Raw genomic sequence first — 19,156 nt, forward strand, 5'->3', positions numbered from 1 at the left:
TGGAGGAAACGACCCAAGTGAAACTCCTCCGCAGGAGCTGTTTTGGTTTCACACCACGACACATATTTTCTCCAAATACGGTGATAATGTTTTGCCGTGACCTCCTTTCTAGCCTTAAGGAGAGTGGGGATGACTCCCCTGGGAATACCTTTACGAGCTAGGATTTGGCGTTCAACCTCCACGCCATCAAACGCAGCCGCGGTAAGTCTGGAAACAAGCATGGCCCCTGCAGTAACAGATCCTCTCTGAGAGGAAGCGGCCAAGGATCTTCTATGAGCAATTCCTGAAGATCCGGATACCAGGCCCTCCGTGGCCAATCTGGAACGACGAGTACTGCCGCAACCCTTGTTCGTCTTATGATCCTCAACACTTTTGGAATGAGAGGAAGTGGAGGGAACACATATACCGACCGAAACACCCACGGAGTTACCAGGGCATCCACTGCACTGGCTTGGGGGTCCCTTGACCTGGAACAATACCTCAGAAGCTTCTTGTTGAGGCGGGACGCCATCATGTCTATTTGAGGAATTCCCCAACGCCTTGTCATCTCTGCAAATACCTCTTGATGAAGAGCCCACTCTCCCGGATGGAGATCGTGTCTGCTGAGGAAGTCTGCTTCCCAGTTGTCCATGCCCGGAAGGAAGACTGCTGACAGAGCGCTCACTTGCTTTCCCGCCCAGCGGAGAACTCTTGTGGCCTCCGCCATCGCCGCTCTGCTCTTTGTTCCGCCCTGGCGGTTTACGTACGCCACCGCTGTTACGCTGTCCGACTGAACCAGGACAGGTAGACCTCGAAGAAGGTGTTGCACTTGCAGAAGGCCGTTGTAAATGGCTCTTAACTCTAGAACGTTTATGTGGAGACAAGTTTCCTGGCTTGACCATTTTCCCTGGAAACTGCTTCCTTGTGTGACTGCACCCCAGCCTCGGAGACTTGCATCTGTGGTCAGCAGGACCCAATCCTGGATTCTGAACCTGCGTCCCTCTAGAAGGTGAGAACTTTGCCGCCACCACAGGAGAGAAATTCTGGTCCTGGAAGATAGACTTATTTTCCCGTGCATGTGCAGGTGAGCCCCGGGCCATTTGTTCAGCAGAACATGCAGAAACGGAATGGCTTCGTAAGCCGCAACCATCTTCCCTAGCACTCGAGTGCATTGATGAATCGACACTCTTGCCAATTTCAGAATCTTCTTGACCATAGTCTGGATTTCCAGAGCTTTTTCCGCCGGAAGAAACACTCTGTAGTTCCGTGTCTAGGATCATGCCCAAGAAGGGCAGCCGAGTTGTCGGAATCAACTGAGACTTTGGCAAATTTAGAATCCAACCATGATGTTGCAGAACCGTCAGGGAGAGTTCCACATTTCTTAGCAACTGCTCTTTGATCTCACCTTTATCAGGAGATCGTCCAAGTACGGGATAATTGTGACACCCTGCTTGCGTAGTAGCACCATAATTTCCGTCATCACCTTGGTGAAGACCCTCGGGGCCGTGGAAAGCCCAAACGGCAACGTCTGAAATTGGTATTGACAATCCTGCACCGCAAACCTTAGGACGGCCTGATGAGGAGGATATTTCGGGACGTGTAAGTAGGCATCTTTTATGTTGACTGATGCCATAAAATCCCCTCTTCTAGGCTGGAGATCACAGCTCGAAGAGATTCCATCTTGAACTTGAAAGTTTTCAAGTACGGATTGAGGGATTTTAGGTTCAGAATCGGTCTGACCAAGCCGCCCGGCTTTGGCACGACAAAGAGGCTCGAATAGAAACCTTCCCCCCCTTGGGATGGGGGAACCGGGACAATGACCCTCTGTTGACACAGGTTTTGTATTGCAGCAGTTTCTTCCGGCGGAAAAAGCTCTGGAAATCCAGACTATGGTCAAGAAGATTCTCTTTCTGGAAGAGAAACTGGCAAGGCTGATTTGAAAAAGCGTAGGGGGGGGGGGGGGGGGGTGTCACCTCCTGATACTCCAGTTTGTACCCCTGGGACACTATGTCTAAGACCCAAGGATCCAGGCCGATTGAAACCAGGCCTGACTGAAGATTCGGAGACGGCCCCCCACCTGCACGGACTCCCGTAGGGGAACCCCAGCGTCATGCGATGGACTTGGCAGAGGCGGGGGAGGACTTTTGGTCCTGGGCGCCAGACACAGCAGGCAACCTTTTTCCTCTACCCTTTGAAGCGAGGAAGGACGAGCCCTTTCCTTTTTTTGTATTTATTAGACCGAAAGGACGGCATCTGATAATTGGGCGTCTTTTTCTGTTGTGCGGAAACATAAGGAAGAAAAGATGACTTACCCGCAGTAGCGGTAGATACCAGGTCAGCAAGGCCGTCACCAAACAAGACACTACCTTTAAAAGGGAGAGCTTCCATAGCTTTCTTGGAGTCGGCATCAGCATTCCATTGATGAATCCACAGCGCCCTCCTGGCCGAGACCGTCATGGCATTGGCCCTTGATCCCAAGAGGCCAATATCCCTCGCCGCATCCTTTAGGTAATCTGCAGCGTCCTTGATATAACCAAGAGTCAAAAGAATGTTATCCTTATCAAGGGTATCCATGTCAGATGCTAAATTATCAGCCCACTTAGCAATAGCACTACTCACCCACGCCGATGCCACGGCAGGCCTGAGGAGTGCACCAGTAGTGACGAAAATGGCCTTCAATGTCGTCTCCTGCTTGCGATCCGCCGAATCCTTGAGGGTAGCCGTGTCAGGAGACGGAAGCGCCACCTTTCTGGACAGTCGGGACAGAGCCTTGTCCACATTGGGAGAATGTCAGGCGACTCCCAAGCCTTTTCACAAAGAGCGTTCAGTTCATGAGAGGGGGGAAATGTCACCTCAGGTTTTTTTCCCTTATACAAACAAACCCTCGTATCTGGAACAGCAGGCGCTTCAGAAATATGTAAAACATCTTTAATAGCCACAATCATGTACTGAATACTCTTAACCAATTTCGGATGTAAACTGGCCTCATTGAAGTCGACACTGGAATCAGAGTCTGTGTCGGTATCCGTATCTGCCATCTGGGTAAACGAACGTTTTTGTGACCCTGAGGGGGCCTGTACCTGAGACAAAGCGTCCTCCATGGATTTTCTCCACGTTTGTTCTGAGAATCAGATTTATCTAGCCTCTTAGACAATAATGCCACATTTGCATTCAATGTACTCAACATATTCACCCAATCAGCAGTCGGCTGTGCCGACAGAGTCATTCCCAAATCCTTCTCCGCGCCCCCCGTAACACTCAGCCTCAGACATGTCGACACGCAGTACCGTCACACCACACTCACACTGGCCAAAGGGGACAGAGCCACAGGGAAGCCTGTAGAGAGAACACAGTGGGAGTATGCCAGCTCACACCCCAGCGCCCATATACTACTACATAAATAATATATGTCTGCGCTGAATATATATATATATACACACACACACACACACACACAACAAGCAGGTGCGGCACTCAGAAGAAAAGATGACAAACTCAGGAGTTTTCTATATCAACGTTTCGGTGTATTACCGTCTTCAGGAATACACCGAAACGTTGATATAGAAAACTCCTGAGTTTGTCATCTTTTCTTCCGAGTGCCGCACCTGCTTGTTGTGTATGTATTGCTGGTGATCCAGCATGTGAGGGCACCGGGACAAGCTATGGTATGGATTTAGTGAGTGCCAGTTACAGTGCATGTTGTGTATATATATATATCCTGACGAAAGGTGTGATTAAATAGCACCTGAAACGTTGACAATCAAGCTTGTGTAGCTGTCTCATTTGTCTTGAAAATCCGTGGAGTGCCGCCTGAACTTGCTTTCTATATATATATATATATATATATATATATATATATATAAAAATCATACAAATTCAGCACTCACCTAATATTAACACTTCAAACTGTAATTCATCTGAATTCAGGGAATGTTAGTTCCAAAATATTGCAATAGTTTGTTAAGCTGACCAGCCCCTTCACGGCCATTCCCATTTGGTCAGTCCCTACACTGACTTACACAAATCTGAGCAATGCTCACAGGCATCTTTTGGATTTTAAATACACAGCATGCTTATATCATGTGTTTAGGCCCTGTCCCACTCTTTTAAAGAGACAGGAACCACACCCAAGCATATCAGTTAAGACACCTGGGGAATTTCTTAACATTTCATTTACATATGGACAATAGGGGTGCAAGAAAGAGTGCGACCACAAAAAATTTATATAAATAGACAAGAACCCACAGCACTCATACATAATTAAATGTAAAAAGATGCCTGTGAGCATTGCTCAGATTTGTGTAAGTCAGTGTAGGGACTGACCAAATGGGAATGGCCGTGAAGGGGCTGGTCAGTTTAACAAACTATTGCAATATTTTGGAACTAACATTCCCTGAATTCAGATGAATTAGTTTGAAGTGTTAATATTAGGTGAGTGCTGAATTTGTATGATTTTTAAAAAAATTTAAATAGTGTGGTCACAATACCACTGGCACCGCGGATGTTTGAGTGCTGTGGGTTCTTGCCTATTGTTTATATATATTTTTTGTGGTCGCACTCTTTCGTGCACCCCCCCCCCCCGTCCCCGTTTTGCTCCCTTTGTTACTTGTAAGGAGAGTGGAGGTCCGGGCCAGCGTCTCCGCATGCACTGTGGAGAAGAGAAAATGGCGCTGGTAAGCTGTGCGGCTAAGCCCCGCCCCTTCCCTGCACACTATAGTCCCGCTAATATTTAAATATTATACTGGCCGGGGTACATACACAGTGCCCAGGCACCCCTAATATGTATAATGCCAGTGTAAAACAAGGCTCCAGTAACTTGCTGCCCAGGGCACTCCCCCCCCCCCCCCCCCCCAGCGCCCTGCGAGTGCCGTTGGTGTGTGGGAGCATGGAGCGCAGCGCGACCGCTGCGCTGTACCTCCGTTACTGAAGTCTTCTGCCGTCTGAAGTCTCCTGTTCTTCTAATACTCACCCGGCTTCTTTCTTCTGGCTTCTGTGAGGGGGGTGACGGCACGGCTCCGGGAAGAAGCAGCTAGGCGCACCAAGTGATCGAACCCTCTGGAGCTAATGGTGTCCAGTAGCCTAAGAAGCAGAGCCCTTAACTCAGAAGAAGTAGGTCTGACTTCTCTCCCCTCAGTCCCACGAAGCAGAGAGCCTGTAGCCAGCAGGTCTCCCTGAAAATAAAAAAGCCTAACAAAGTCTTTCCAGAGAAACTCAGTAGAGCTCCCCTAGTGTGTGTCCAGTCTCTCCTGGGCACACAATCTAACTGAGGTCTGGAGGAGGGGCATAGAGGGAGGAGCCAGTTCACACCCAGGAAAAGTCTTATAGCGTGCCCATGTCTCCTGCGGATCCCGTCTATACCCCATGGTCCTTTTGGAGTCCCCAGCATCCTCTAGGACGTAAGAGAAAATAAGATTTTACTCACCGGTAAATCTATTTCTCGTAGTCCGTAGTGGATGCTGGGAACTCCGAAAGGACCATGGGGAATAGCGGCTCCGCAGGAGACTGGGCACAACTAAAGAAAGCTTTTAGGTCACCTGGTGTGCACTGGCTCCTCCCACTATGACCCTCTTCCAAGCCTCAGTTAGGACACTGTGCCCGGACGAGCTGACATAATAAGGAAGGATTTTGAATCCCGGGTAAGACTCCTACCAGCCACACCAATCACACCGTATAACTCGTGATACTATACCCAGTTTAACAGTATGAAAACAACTGAGCCTCTCAACAGATGGCTCAACAATAACCCTTTAGTTAACAATAACTATGTACAAGTATTGCAGACAATCCGCACTTGGGATGGGCGCCCAGCATCCACTACGGACTACGAGAAATAGATTTACCGGTGAGTAAAATCTTATTTTCTCTGACGTCCTAGTGGATGCTGGGAACTCCGAAAGGACCATGGGGATTATACCAAAGCTCCCAAACGGGCGGGAGAGTGCGGATGACTCTGCAGCACCGAATGAGAGAACTCAAGGTCCTCCTCAGCCAGGGTATCAAATTTGTAGAATTTTGCAAACGTGTTTGCCCCTGACCAAGTAGCAGCTCGGCAAAGTTGTAAAGCCGAGACCCCTCGGGCAGCCGCCCAAGATGATCCCACCTTCCTTGTGGAATGGGCTTTTACTGATTTAGGATGCGGCAGTCCAGCCGCAGAATGTGCCAGCTGAATTGTGCTACAAATCCAGCGAGCAATAGTCTGCTTAGAAGCAGGAGCACCCAGTTTGTTGGGTGCATACAGGATAAATAGCGAGTCAGTTTTCCTGACTCTAGCCGTCCTGGAAACATAAATTTTCAAGGCCCTGACTACGTCCAGTAACTTGGAATCCTCCAAGTCCCTAGTAGCCGCAGGCACCACAATAGGTTGGTTCAAGTGAAAAGCTGATACCACCTTAGGGAGAAACTGGGGACGAGTCCTCAATTCCGCCCTATCCATATGGAAAATCAGATAAGGGCTTTTACATGACAAAGCTGCCAATTCTGACACACGCCTGGCTGAAGCCAAGGCCAATAACATGACCACTTTCCACGTGAGATATTTTAGATCCACGGTTTTAAGTGACTCAAACCAATCTGATTTTAAGAAACTCAACACCACGTTGAGATCCCAAGGTGCCACTGGAGGCACAAACGGGGGCTGAATATGCAGCACTCCTTTCACAAACGTCTGAACTTCAGGTAGTGAAGCTAGTTCTTTCTGGAAGAAAATCGACAGAGCCGAGATCTGTACCTTAATGGAGCCTAATTTCAGGCCCATAGTCACTCCTGCTTGTAGGAAATGCAGAAATCGACCTAGTTGAAATTCCTCTGTTGGGGCCTTTTTGGCCTCACACCAAGCAACATATTTCCGCCATATGCGGTGATAATGCTTTGCAGTTACATCTTTCCTGGCTTTAAGCAGCGTAGGAATGACTTCCTCCGGAATGCCCTTTTCCTTCAGGATCCGGCGTTCAACCGCCATGCCGTCAAACGCAGCCGCGGTAAGTCTTGGAACAGACAGGGCCCCTGCTGCAGCAGGTCTTGTCTGAGCGGCAGAGGCCATGGGTCCTCTGAGATCATCTCTTGAAGTTCCGGGTACCACGCTCGTCTTGGCCAATCCGGAACCACGAGTATTGTTCTTACTCCTCGTTTTCTTATTATTCTCAGTACCCTTGGTATGAGAGGCAGAGGAGGGAACACATAAACTGACTGGTACACCCACGTGTCACTAGAGCGTCCACAGCTATCGCCTGAGGGTCCCTTGACCTGGCGCAATATCTCTCTAGTTTTTTGTTTAGGCGGGACGCCATCATGTCCACCTGTGGCCGTTCCCATCGATTCACAATCAGCGTGAAGACTTCTGGATGAAGTCCCCACTCTCCCGGGTGAAGGTCGTGCCTGCTGAGAAAGTCTGCTTCCCAGTTGTCCACTCCCGGAATGAACACTGCTGACAGTGCTAGTACGTGATTTTCCGCCCATCGGAGAATCCTTGTGGCTTCTGCCATTGCCATCCTGCTTCTTGTGCCGCCCTGTCGATTTACATGGGCGACTGCCGTGATGTTGTCTTACTGGATCAGTACCGGCTGGTGTAGAAGCAGGGATTTTGCCTGACTTAGGGCATTGTAAATGGCCCTTAGTTCCAGAATATTTATGTGTAGGGAAGTCTCCTGACTCGACCATAGTCCTTGGAAGTTTCTTCCCTGTGTGACTGCCCCCCAGCCTCGAAGGCTGGCATCCGTGGTCACCAGGACCCAGTCCTGTATGCCGAATCTGCGGCCCTCTAGAAGATGAGCACTCTGCAGCCACCACAGCAGAGACACCCTGGTTCTTGGAGACAGGGTTATTAGGCGATGCATCTGAAGATGCGATCCGGACCATTGGTCCAACAGGTCCCACTGAAAGATTCTGGCATGGAACCTGCCGAAAGGAATTGCTTCGTAAGAAGCCACCATCTTTCCCAGGACCCGCGTGCAGTGATGCACCGATACCTGTTTGGTTTCAGGAGGTCTCTGACTAGAGATGACAGCTCCTTGGCTTTCTCCTCCGGGAGAAACACTTTTTTCTGGACTGTATCCAGAATCATACCCAGGAACAGTAGACGTGTCGTCGGAACCAGCTGTGATTTTGGAATATTCAGAATCCAACCGTGCTGGTGTAGCACCTCCTGAGATAGTGCTACTCCCACCAACAACTGCTCCTTGGACCTCGCCTTTATTAGGAGATCGTCCAAGTACGGGATAATTAAAACTCCCTTTCTTCGAAGGAGTATCATCATTTCCGCCATTACCTTGGTAAACACCCTCGGTGCCGTGGAGAGTCCAAACGGCAGCGTCTGGAATTGGTAATGGCAATCCTGTACCACAAATCTGAGGTACTCCTGGTGAGGATAGTAAATGGGGACATGCAGGTAAGCATCCTTGATGTCCAGGGATACCATGTAATCCCCCTCGTCCAGGCTTGCAATAACCGCCCTGAGCGATTCCATCTTGAACTTGAATTTTTTTATGTATGTGTTCAAGGATTTCAAATTTAAAATGGGTCTCACCGAACCGTCCGGTTTCGGTACCACAAACAGTGTGGAATAGTAACCCCGTCCTTGTTGAAGTAGGGGCACCTTGATTATCACCTGCTGGGAATACAGCTTGTGAATTGCCGCTAGCACAGCCTCCCTGTCTGAAGGAGTAATCGGCAAGGCAGATTTTAGGAACCGGTGGGGTGGAGACGCCTCGAATTCCAGTTTGTACCCTTGAGATACTATTTGCAGGATCCAGGGATCCACCTGTGAGCGAACCCACTGATCGCTGAAATTTTTGAGGCGGCCCCCCACCGTACCTGGCTCCGCCTGTGGAGCCCCACCGTCATGCGGCGGACTTGGAAGAAGCGGGGGAGGACTTTTGCTCCTGGGAACCTGCTGTTTGTTGCAGCCTTTTTCCCCTACCTCTGCCTCTGGACAGAAAGGACCCGCCTTTTCCACGCCTGTTTTTCTGAGTCCGAAAGGACTGGACCTGATAAAACGGCGCCTTTTTAGGCTGTGAGGGAACATGGGGTAAAAATGCTGACTTCCCAGCAGTTGCTGTGGAAACTAGGTCCGAGAGACCATCCCCAAATAACTCCTCACCCTTATAAGGCCAAACTTCCATGTGCCTTTTTGAATCTGCATCCCCTGTCCACTGGCGAGTCCATAAGCCTCTCCTAGCAGAAATGGACAATGCACTTATTTTAGATGCCAGCCGGCAGATCTCCCTCTGTGCATCTCTCATGTATAAGACTGAGTCTTTTATATGCTCTATGGTTAGCAGAATAGTGTCCCTGTCTAGGGTGTCAATATTTTCTGACAGGGAATCTGACCACGCAGCGGCAGCACTGCACATCCATGCTGACGCAATAGCTGGTCTAAGTATAATGCCTGAGTGTGTATATACAGACTTCAGGATCGCCTCCTGCTTTCTATCAGCAGGTTCCTTGAGGGCGGCCGTATCCGGAGACGGTAGTGCCACCTTTTTAGACAAACGTGTGAGCGCTTTATCCACCCTAGGGGGTGTCTCCCAACGTGACCTATCCTCTGGCGGGAAAGGGAACGCCATTAGTAACTTCTTAAAGATTACCAATCTTTTATCAGGGAAAGCCCACGCTTCTTCACACACTTCATTTAATTCTTCTGATGGGGGAAAAACTACGGGTAGTTTTTTCTCCCCAAACATAATACCCTTTTTAGTGGTACCTGGGTTTATATCAGAAATTTGTAACACCTCTTTCATTGCTTCAATCATGCAACGAATGGCCTTAGTGGACATTAGACTAGACTCATCGTCGTCGACACTGGTGTCAGTATCCGTGTCGACATCCGCGTCTGCCATCTGAGGTAGCGGGCGTTTTAGAGCCCCCGATTGCCTTTGAGACGCCTGGACAGGCACGAGCTGAGAAGCCGGCTGTCCCGCATTTGGCATGTCGTCAAATTTTTTGTGTAAGGAGTCGACACGTGCACGCAATTCCTTCCATAAGTCCATCCACTCAGGTGTCTGCCCCGCAGGGGGTGACATCCCTTCTATAGGCATCTGCTCCGCCTCCACATCATTATCCTCATCAAACATGTCGACACAGCCGTACCGACACACCGCACACACACAGGGAATGCTCTAACAGAGGACAGGACCCACAAAAGCCCTTTGGGGAGACAGAGTGAGAGTATGCCAGCACACACCAGAGCGCTATATAATGCAGGGACTAACTGAATTATGTCCCCTATAGCTGCTGTTATATATACTGCGCCTAAATTTAGTGCCCCCCCTCTCTTTTTTACCCTTTTCTGTAGTGTAGACTGCAGGGGAGAGCCAGGGAGCTTCCTTCCAGCGGAGCTGTGAGGGAGAAATGGCGCCAGTGTGCTGAAGGAGATAGCTCCGCCCCTTTTTCGCAGACTATTCTCCCGCTTTTTTATGGATTCTGGCAGGGGTAATTATCACATATATAGCCTCTGGGGCTATATATTGTGGTATTTTTGCCAGCCAAGGTGTTTTTATTGCTGCTCAGGGCGCCCCCCCCTAGCGCCCTGCACCCTCAGTGACCGGAGTGTGAAGTGTGTATGAGGAGCAATGGCGCACAGCTGCAGTGCTGTGCGCTACCTTGGTGAAGACTGATGTCTTCTGCCGCCGATTTTCCGGACCTCTTCTTGCTTCTGGCTCTGTAAGGGGGACGGCGGCGCGGCTCCGGGACCGAACACCAAGGCCAGTTCCATGCGGTCGATCCCTCTGGAGCTAATGGTGTCCAGTAGCCTAAGAAGCCCAAGCTAGCTGCAAGCAGGTAGGTTCGCTTCTTCTCCCCTTAGTCCCTCGCTGCAGTGAGCCTGTTGCCAGCAGGTCTCACTGTAAAATAAAAAACCTAATTATATACTTTCTTTTTAGAAGCTCAGGAGAGCCCCTAGTGTGCATCCAACCTCGGCCGGGCACAAAATCTAACAGAGGCTTGGAGGAGGGTCATAGTGGGAGGAGCCAGTGCACACCAGGTGACCTAAAAGCTTTCTTTAGTTGTGCCCAGTCTCCTGCGGAGCCGCTATTCCCCATGGTCCTTTCGGAGTTCCCAGCATCCACTAGGACGTCAGAGAAATAATGTTTCTGTTGGTCACCAGACTGTTTTACTCTTTATGAAACGACCTCTGTAATGCAAAGGAATGTGGCCTTTATTCTAATCATATAGGGTTACTTTATATGGACCGTCATTATTCTACCATTAACCCTTTATTCTTTACAAGCTGTGCAGTCCAATGGAATCAGGCAAAGGGGGTCATTCCGACCCGATCGCTCGCTGCAGTTTGTCGCAGCGCAGCGTTCGGGTCGGAACTGCGCATGAGCCGGTGCATGGCAGCTTTCGTTACCTAGCGATCGCCTCTGAGACAGAGGCGGTCGCTAGGCGGGAGGGGGAGCGGTCCGGCCAATGCAGGAGTGGCCGGACCATTGGGGGGGCGGGACGTCTCACGCAGCTGCTGCGACCAGCGGGAGCGATGAGCAACTCCCGGCCAGCCGCAGGAGCTGCGCTGGCCGGGAGTTACTCCTCAAATACAAAGGCATCGCCGCTGTGCGATGCTTTTGTATTTGTGCGGGAGGCCGGCAGTGACATGCGGGGCGGACTAGCCCTGTGCTGGGCGTCCCCCCGCATGTCTGAGTTTACGATCGTAACTGTGCTAAATTTAGCACAGCTACGATCAACTCGGAATGACCCCCAAAGTGCAGAGAAGGGGTGACTAGTTTGCTGCTGGGTAGTTGTGCAGGGAGCCCCCGCAGTCAGGCATTCGGTATATTATGTTGATGTTGACCATGGAATGTTAACATAAGTACATGGATATGTCAATGGTATCTGCACTACATGAACTGTATGGTCAGTGGTTCACCATTTTGGTCAGGCATTAGATGGGCACAGGGTAGATGCATGGAAGTGGTGGGGGCAGCTGGAGGTAGGAAACTGGGGGACAGGATTGCTGGTTTGGGTAACCACAGACAAGTATAAATTCCAATAGCCGATATACAATGATGTAACAGTAGACCACAATAAAAGACCTCTCTCGGTAGACCTCATCTTACATGACCATCACTATGCTTTCCTGTATACAGGTATAAGGTATAAAATATGGCATTACTGGTCACTTTGCATCATTACATTAACATAGGGGCATTTACCATTGGCTATAGTCACATTAACAGATTTCATTCAGTTTTGAGAAAGACTTTGCAGCAATATATACAGCCTTTACCCATACTACATACTGTACAATACCTTTTCTCTCTCATTTTGCCAGAGTCAATGACATATACAACGTCATCAATAGTGATGGAGGTTTCAGCAATATTGGTGGAGAGAATAATCTTGGTAACCCCCGGTGGAGGCCTTATGAAGACAGCCTGCTGTTCTTCATTCGACAGGGATGAGTGCAAGGGGTAGATGACGCAGCTGTCAGAATATAACAAGAAATCTATCATCATAAGCTCCTTCATCCGAGACTAGACATTGTGTGTGTGTATAGAAAGCCGGACGTACCGCTTACTACGTCTATTACTAAACAAGGCATTTGATTGGAGTTGCTCATATAGCGTTTTAATTTCTGCAAGACCAGGCAGAAAAACTAAAACAGCACCTAATAACAAAAGAAAAACAATGGTAATACACCAAATACGGGCACAGGGAAGGACATAAAAAGTTAAGGGGTAGATGTACTAAGCAGTGTTAAGAGTGGAGAAGTGAGCCAGTGGAGAAGTTGCCCATGGCAACCAATCAGCTGCTCTGTATAATTTTATAGTATGCAAATTATAACTGTAACTTCAATGCTGATTGGTTGCCATGGGCAACTTCACCACTGGCTCACTTCTCCACTTATATCACTGCTTAGTACATTTCCCACTAAATACGGTATCAGTTTAATAAGGAGATTTATGGTAAGTACTTACCCTTGTTAAATATCTTTCTGCGAGGTACACTGGATTCCACAGGGAATAACATCGGGGGTGTAGAGTAGGATCTTGATCAGAGGCAACAACAGGCTAAAAGCCCTGACTGTTCCCAAGATGCTCAGCACCGCCTCCTCTAAAACCCCGCCTCCGTGCACAGGAGCTCAGTTTTGTTAACCAGTCCAATGCAGTAGCAGGCAAAATTGACGACAGCCGTTAGTAGCCACGTACACCACATTCTCATGACAGGAGAAGGTATCAGCAGCTAATGCCATACCAACCCAAAGAAGCTAAGTGCGTCATGGTGGGCGCCCTGTGGAATCCAGTGTACCTCGCAGAAAGAAATTTAACAAAGGTAAGTTCGGAGCCGAAGGCGCAGTACTAGGTAGACATGCCGTCTTAGAAGAATCTAAATCAGCAACAATCTTGTTGAGATCTTCACCAAAAGGGATGTTCCCCTTGAAGGGGAGCACCTCCAGGGTTTTCTTAGAGTCCAGATCCACAGACCAGGACCGCAACCAGAGAATCCGGCGAGCCAGAATGGACGTAGTAGAGGCCTTGGCCGCCAGAACACCGGCATCAGAAGCCGCCTCCTTAATGTAATGAGATACTGTGACACTATACGAAAGACATTGTCTAGCATTATCAGAAAAATTGGACGGCAGCTCTGCTTCCACCTCCTGAGCCCACGCTTCAATAGCTTCTGCAGCCCACGTAGCCGCAATAGTGGCCCGATGCACAGCTCCCGAAAGGGTATAAATAGACTTTAAGCAACCCTCCACACGCTTATCCGTCAGTTCCTTCAGAGAGGTGACGGTAGTGACAGGCAGAGCAGAGGACACCACCAGCCGAGCGACTTGCGAGTCCACCGGTGGCGGCGTTTCCCAATTTTTACTTAACTCCGCAGCAAGGGGATAGTGAGCTACCATCTTCTTGTGAGGTGTGAATTTCTTTCCTGGATTTTCCCAGGATTCCTGACGTATATCAACTAAGTGGTCAGAATGAGGCAAAATTAATTTAGTAACCTTCTGACGTTTGAATCTATCAGGTTTCTTAGAGGCAACGACAGGTTCTGGGTCATCATCAATTTGGTGAATCAGCCTGATAGCCTCTAATAAGTCAGGAACATCCACTTGTGAAACAGACTCCCCATCAGAAGCATCTGGATCAGTGGCTGAGGGGTCAGTATAAATGCCATCCTCATCAGACGAAGTGTCTGAAACATGAGTGGATTGCGAGGAAGTAATGGCCCGCTTAGAGGACCCCTTGGTCTTAGGTGGGCAAGGGTTATGTTTCTGTTTAGTCAATGAGTGATTCAATTGCTGTAACTGAGTGGACAGTAGATCTGCCCATGGCGGATTAACCGCAGGGACGATATGTGGCTGTAAAGGCACGTGAGGTCCTATAGGGGGCGTAAGTCTAGTTACCAGCGTAGTCAGTAAATTAGAGAAAAGTAGCCCAATGCGGGTCGTGATGTGCCTCCTTTGGGGGGTAAGGAACCCCCAGAACCTGAACCATCCGCTGCTATATTTTCCTCTAATGCATCTGTGCCATCACCACAGCGTATTGCGGGATTAGCCACAGAACCATCGCCCCTTGTAGCCGAAATGATATTAAAGCGTAAACCACGGGCGACACAGTACAATATGAGCAGATATAATACCTAACCAAGAACCCCCTGTGCAGTGTGACAGCACAAACAGAGGATTCAGGAGGTATATGGTGACTGAAAATCACAGAGAAAAATACAAAATAAGTATATCCTGTGAAAATACCTATATCAACTAATAACCCTGACGCACTTAGCCCCCTCAAGGTACAGAACATAGGGATAGCGATATGAGTGAGATACACAAAGTAGATATCACACAGCAGCTATATATACACACACACACACACACACACACACAGTCACATGTACAATGCAGAAATTATGACAAACAATAAGACTGCACTGGACTAGCAATAATAAGTAGTACTAAGTAAAGATAAAAAGACTTATAGATATATCAATGCACAGTAAAGACTGGATGTATATCACAGGGTACTTGTACCAAATAGCCCTGTAGTAATGCACTGTTTCTTAACTAACACTGTCAAAAGACATGTAGAATACTTAAGTGTCCTGTAAAATGCACAGCGCTGATGATGCAGGCGGCATTACAGAGGAGACTTTGCCCATGCAGTCCCACAATCAGCTCAGCATGTGAATTGGCGCCCAAACGCTGATAGGGAGTGAGGGCGAGAGAGAGAGATGCAGCTCCAGGGCGGGAACATTTACTCTAAATGGCGCCCTGGGGCTGGGGGAGGGGCTACAGGTCAGAGCCTTATCCCCTTGCTGGACTTCACCACCGGGTACTGCGGGCCTTAGCGAACGTATTTTTGAGAGAATCCGACCTGTGCCCTTGCCCTTGTGGTCTAGTGGGGTCCCTGTACCAACACAGTGTCCACGCCAGCGCCTCCTAAAGGCCGCGCCAGATCGCGATTTACAGTGGGTCCCGCCTGGGGGACCCTCTTACCTCCTCCCTAGATGCGGCCACGCGATCCCGGAGAGCTGCGGCAAGTGTGTGTGCCAGAAGAACCGGAGCCCTTCGCTGTAAGTACCCGGCAACCAGGGCGCGGGAGTATACAGCGCCGCCTTGGGAGGTGATGGAGCTGCAGCATGAGATGTCAAAATGACATCTAGCACTGTGAGTGCCTCTGCTGCAGCCCTTGAAGTCTTCTATCTTCTATAAAAAAGCTCTTTTCAGGGCTGCTCCTGTTAATGTCCTGCACTGCAGGGCACCAACTTACAAACGGAGCTCCTGTGTACGGAGGCGGGGTTACAGAGGAGGCGGCGCTGGGCATCTTGGGAACAGTCAAAGCTTTTAGCCTGTTGGTGCCTCGGATCAAGACCCTACTCTACGCCCCGAAGTTATCCCTGTGGAACCCAGTGTACCCCGCTGCAGAAAAGGATTTTTGGGGGAATAGTTAAAAAAAACAACAAAAAAAAAACAACTGCACCTGTCATAGTTACCAACCTGGTGGGTACGAGTGCTCTCTGCTGACTATCCATTCAAGCAAAGCTTCAATTAGCTCCAGATTAATTTTATCCAAGTCCATGGTTGACAGAGTACTGATGACAGATTTACTAACACCTGTGATGAAAAAACAGATAGCATACAAGCAAGGAAACTTCTGCATGCCTCTCACGTGTGACATGGCATGTAAACATGAATAAGAGATATTGAAATATTCGTTTTTATGGAAGAGGAAACAATATGTTATGGTTACTAAATTTTTTTTAAATATCTTAGGTTTTAATTAAATGTGACCTTAAGAATGCTTTCCCCATTCTTTCAGGACCCAGTAATGAACAAACAAAAACAAACAAACCTAGCATACAGGCAGATCAGATCTAAATACAATAAGTAACACACTTCTGCAAATGAAATGGGTAATATTGTTCTGGATCAGGAGCAGTGAAGGAACACATACATATTAAAATGTACAATTTCGACTAGAATAGCCCCAAATTACACAAAGAATACAGGGATACAATTAACCACACTAAGGGGGCAAATCAATTGTTTTGGGTGTCTAATAATCCTGTCTAAACGGACCTGTTTAGATGTCCAAACAATTGTCACAATACAATTGATGTTTGGGTGCACATGCATATCACACCCAAACAGACAGAACTTTAGCCGTGTAAAACGGCTAAGCCAGTCTAATTCATTTTGGGCGTCCAAACTCCCGGTTGAACGCCCAAAGTGCCGACTTAGCGCACAATTCTCCTCGCACCTCAGGAGGCTGCGAGAAGAAATGTAATCCCCATGGCTACTGTGTCTAAACGGAGCAACAAATTAATTGCTCCGTTTTGCACCCCCTAGTGGTAGCCACGGTGTAAAACAACTGAATCGGCCCCTAACAGTTAAAATGATTTTGGACTTCAATTTTTTCAATTTGAAAATATAATCGCCAATGACCACTATTACTATGTGAGTCATTGGTTGACCGATAATGGGTCCCAAAAGACCACCATAATCACTAAATATTTCAGTTTGGACAGTCAGTGATCAGGTCAAATGTCCAGGTCTTGTGTGATCCCCATTAGGTAACTGATGCCTCTCGAGGTGTGGACTACAAGTCACTGATGTACCACAGAGCCTGGAAAGCTACTGGTTGTCTACCTCAGTCACATATTAACTTCATTCCCTATTCCCTGCTATGTATTGAACTTGCTAGGTTTGTAGTCTTACCACTGTAGCGAGTGGAGAGCTCCTTAAAGCTCAGTTGTTGGTCTGGCACATTGTCCTTCACCATCAAGGTGTCCTGTGACCTTGCTAAGGCATTCATAGCATGGTCCAATTCTTCCAATACTTCTCCATAACTTTTCCCTTTCTTCCCTCTACTGGACTCCTGTGCAGAGGAAAGCCTGGAGGAGCGACTATAAGGGCTTCCATCTTCCAGCACATACCTGACAAATTGACAAATATGTACTAGTTATCTTACTGAATATGTTTTAGTTGCTAGCACAATACACAAGCTTCTAACAACCTGAAGAGGGAAACTGCACAAAATGGTACACAATTACATATAAGCAAAGTCTGGCCTTACAACAGACCCTCACTTACCTTGTTTTGGCTACGGCGTCTTCCAGGAAATATTGGTCAACTGGAAAAGTACGACCTGGAAATATACAGAATGTTCAGAATCATTCTGACTGATGCTTATCATAACAAATAAATTAAAAACATTGCAGAATATGGATATTCTTTGCCATACATACTACAGAGACAACTAACATTCGTAAATATTTAAGTATGTTTCTAATGATGAAATTTGACAGGAATACTTTTTTAAGTTTTCTAGTCCTAAATCAAAGGGATAAATGTACTAAGATGGGAGTTCTATATAAGATGGGATGTTGCCCATAGCAACCAATCAGATTACAGGTATTATCTTCTAGAACACAGGTTCTCAAACTCGGTCCTCAGGACCCCACACAGTGCATGTTTTGCAGGTCTCCTCACAGAATCACAAGGGAAATAATTAGTTCCAACTGTGGACCTTTTAAAATGTGTCAGTGAGTAATTAATACACCTGTGCACCTGCTGGGTTACCTGCAAAACTTGCACTGTGTGGTGTCCTGAGGACCCCACACGGTGCATGTTTTGCAGGTCTCCTCACAGAATCACAAGTGACATAATTTACTCCACCTGTGGACCTTTTAAAATGTGTCAGTGATTAATTAATACACCTGTGCACCTGCTGGGTTACCTGCAAAACATGCACTGTGTGGGGTCCTGAGGACAGAGTTTGAGAACCACTATTCTAGAACATAGGTCTGCAAACTCTGTCCTCATTACACCGCACATGCATGTTTTGCAGGTCTCCTCACAGAATCGCAAGTGAAATAATTAACTCCACCTGCGGACCTTTTAAAAATGTGTCTGTGAGTAATTAATACACCTGTGTACCTGCTGGGTTACCTGCAAAACATGTACTGTGTGGGATAATGAGGACCGAGTTTGCAGACCTATGTTCTAGAGCAGTGATGGCTAACCTTGACACTGTTGTTGAACTACACATCCGAGCACGCCCTGCATCAGTTTTAGCAAGGCCAAATAGCAAAACTGTAGCAGGGCATGCTGGGATGTGTAGTTCAACAACAGCTGGAGTGTCAAGGTTAGCCATCACTGTTCTAGAAGGTGCTAAATAAATCAGAAGATGACTCTGATTGGTTGCTATGGACAACATCCCATCTTAAACAGAACTCCCATCTTAGTAAATTTACCCCAAAATGTTAGACAAACTAGGAACTCTGCAACCCCCTGTGGCTTGTGCTCTAGATTTGTATGGTAGCAAGACATCTAGAGCTCACGGTTTTTGTGGACAGTAATATTTTGTTGCTTTTGGCTAGAACTAGATGCCATTTTCTAAGCTTTGAAAGATCAGGGGGAGATGCTCATTTGAAGAGGAGGAGCCTTTAACCGTGACTTCACCCGTTCACCATGGCAACAACCGGGCACACTGTACTTTTATAGCTGTAAAAATGATGCATATAAGCCCACATGTCTAACACCACCCTCTCATTTAAATAGTTATCAACATGAGGTGTGCACTATAAGAGGCATTTCACTGACAGCATTGCCTTCTGGTCCCTAGCAACATACATTTGATGTGTTACCATTAACAATTAAACAGATCTGACTCCTACCTGGTATGTGTACAACTGGGCACCCATAAAAGTACTGGGAAAAGAGCTCAGCATTCAAAGTGGCGCT

General features: G+C 47.9%; 1 protein-coding gene across 3 annotated transcripts in view; it reads right to left on the reverse strand.

Annotated features, from left to right (window-relative positions):
• Positions 1–19,156, reverse strand: part of DHX57 (DExH-box helicase 57) — a 98,226-nt gene that overhangs the window by 31,742 nt on the left and 47,328 nt on the right. For all 3 annotated transcript variants that reach the window (XM_063918011.1, XM_063918012.1, XM_063918013.1), the window contains exons 10-15: positions 19,090–19,156; positions 17,504–17,558; positions 17,129–17,346; positions 15,908–16,024; positions 12,481–12,577; positions 12,220–12,393 (exon numbers count right to left, since the gene is read on the reverse strand). The exon at positions 19,090–19,156 is cut by the window's right edge and continues 67 nt beyond it. In XM_063918011.1, the coding sequence (XP_063774081.1) occupies positions 12,220–12,393; positions 12,481–12,577; positions 15,908–16,024; positions 17,129–17,346; positions 17,504–17,558; positions 19,090–19,156 (728 nt within the window). The remainder of the gene's footprint in view (positions 1–12,219; positions 12,394–12,480; positions 12,578–15,907; positions 16,025–17,128; positions 17,347–17,503; positions 17,559–19,089) is intronic.

Source organism: Pseudophryne corroboree, chromosome 4, assembly GCF_028390025.1.
Source record: "Pseudophryne corroboree isolate aPseCor3 chromosome 4, aPseCor3.hap2, whole genome shotgun sequence".
NCBI classification, from domain to species: Eukaryota; Metazoa; Chordata; class Amphibia; order Anura; family Myobatrachidae; genus Pseudophryne; species Pseudophryne corroboree.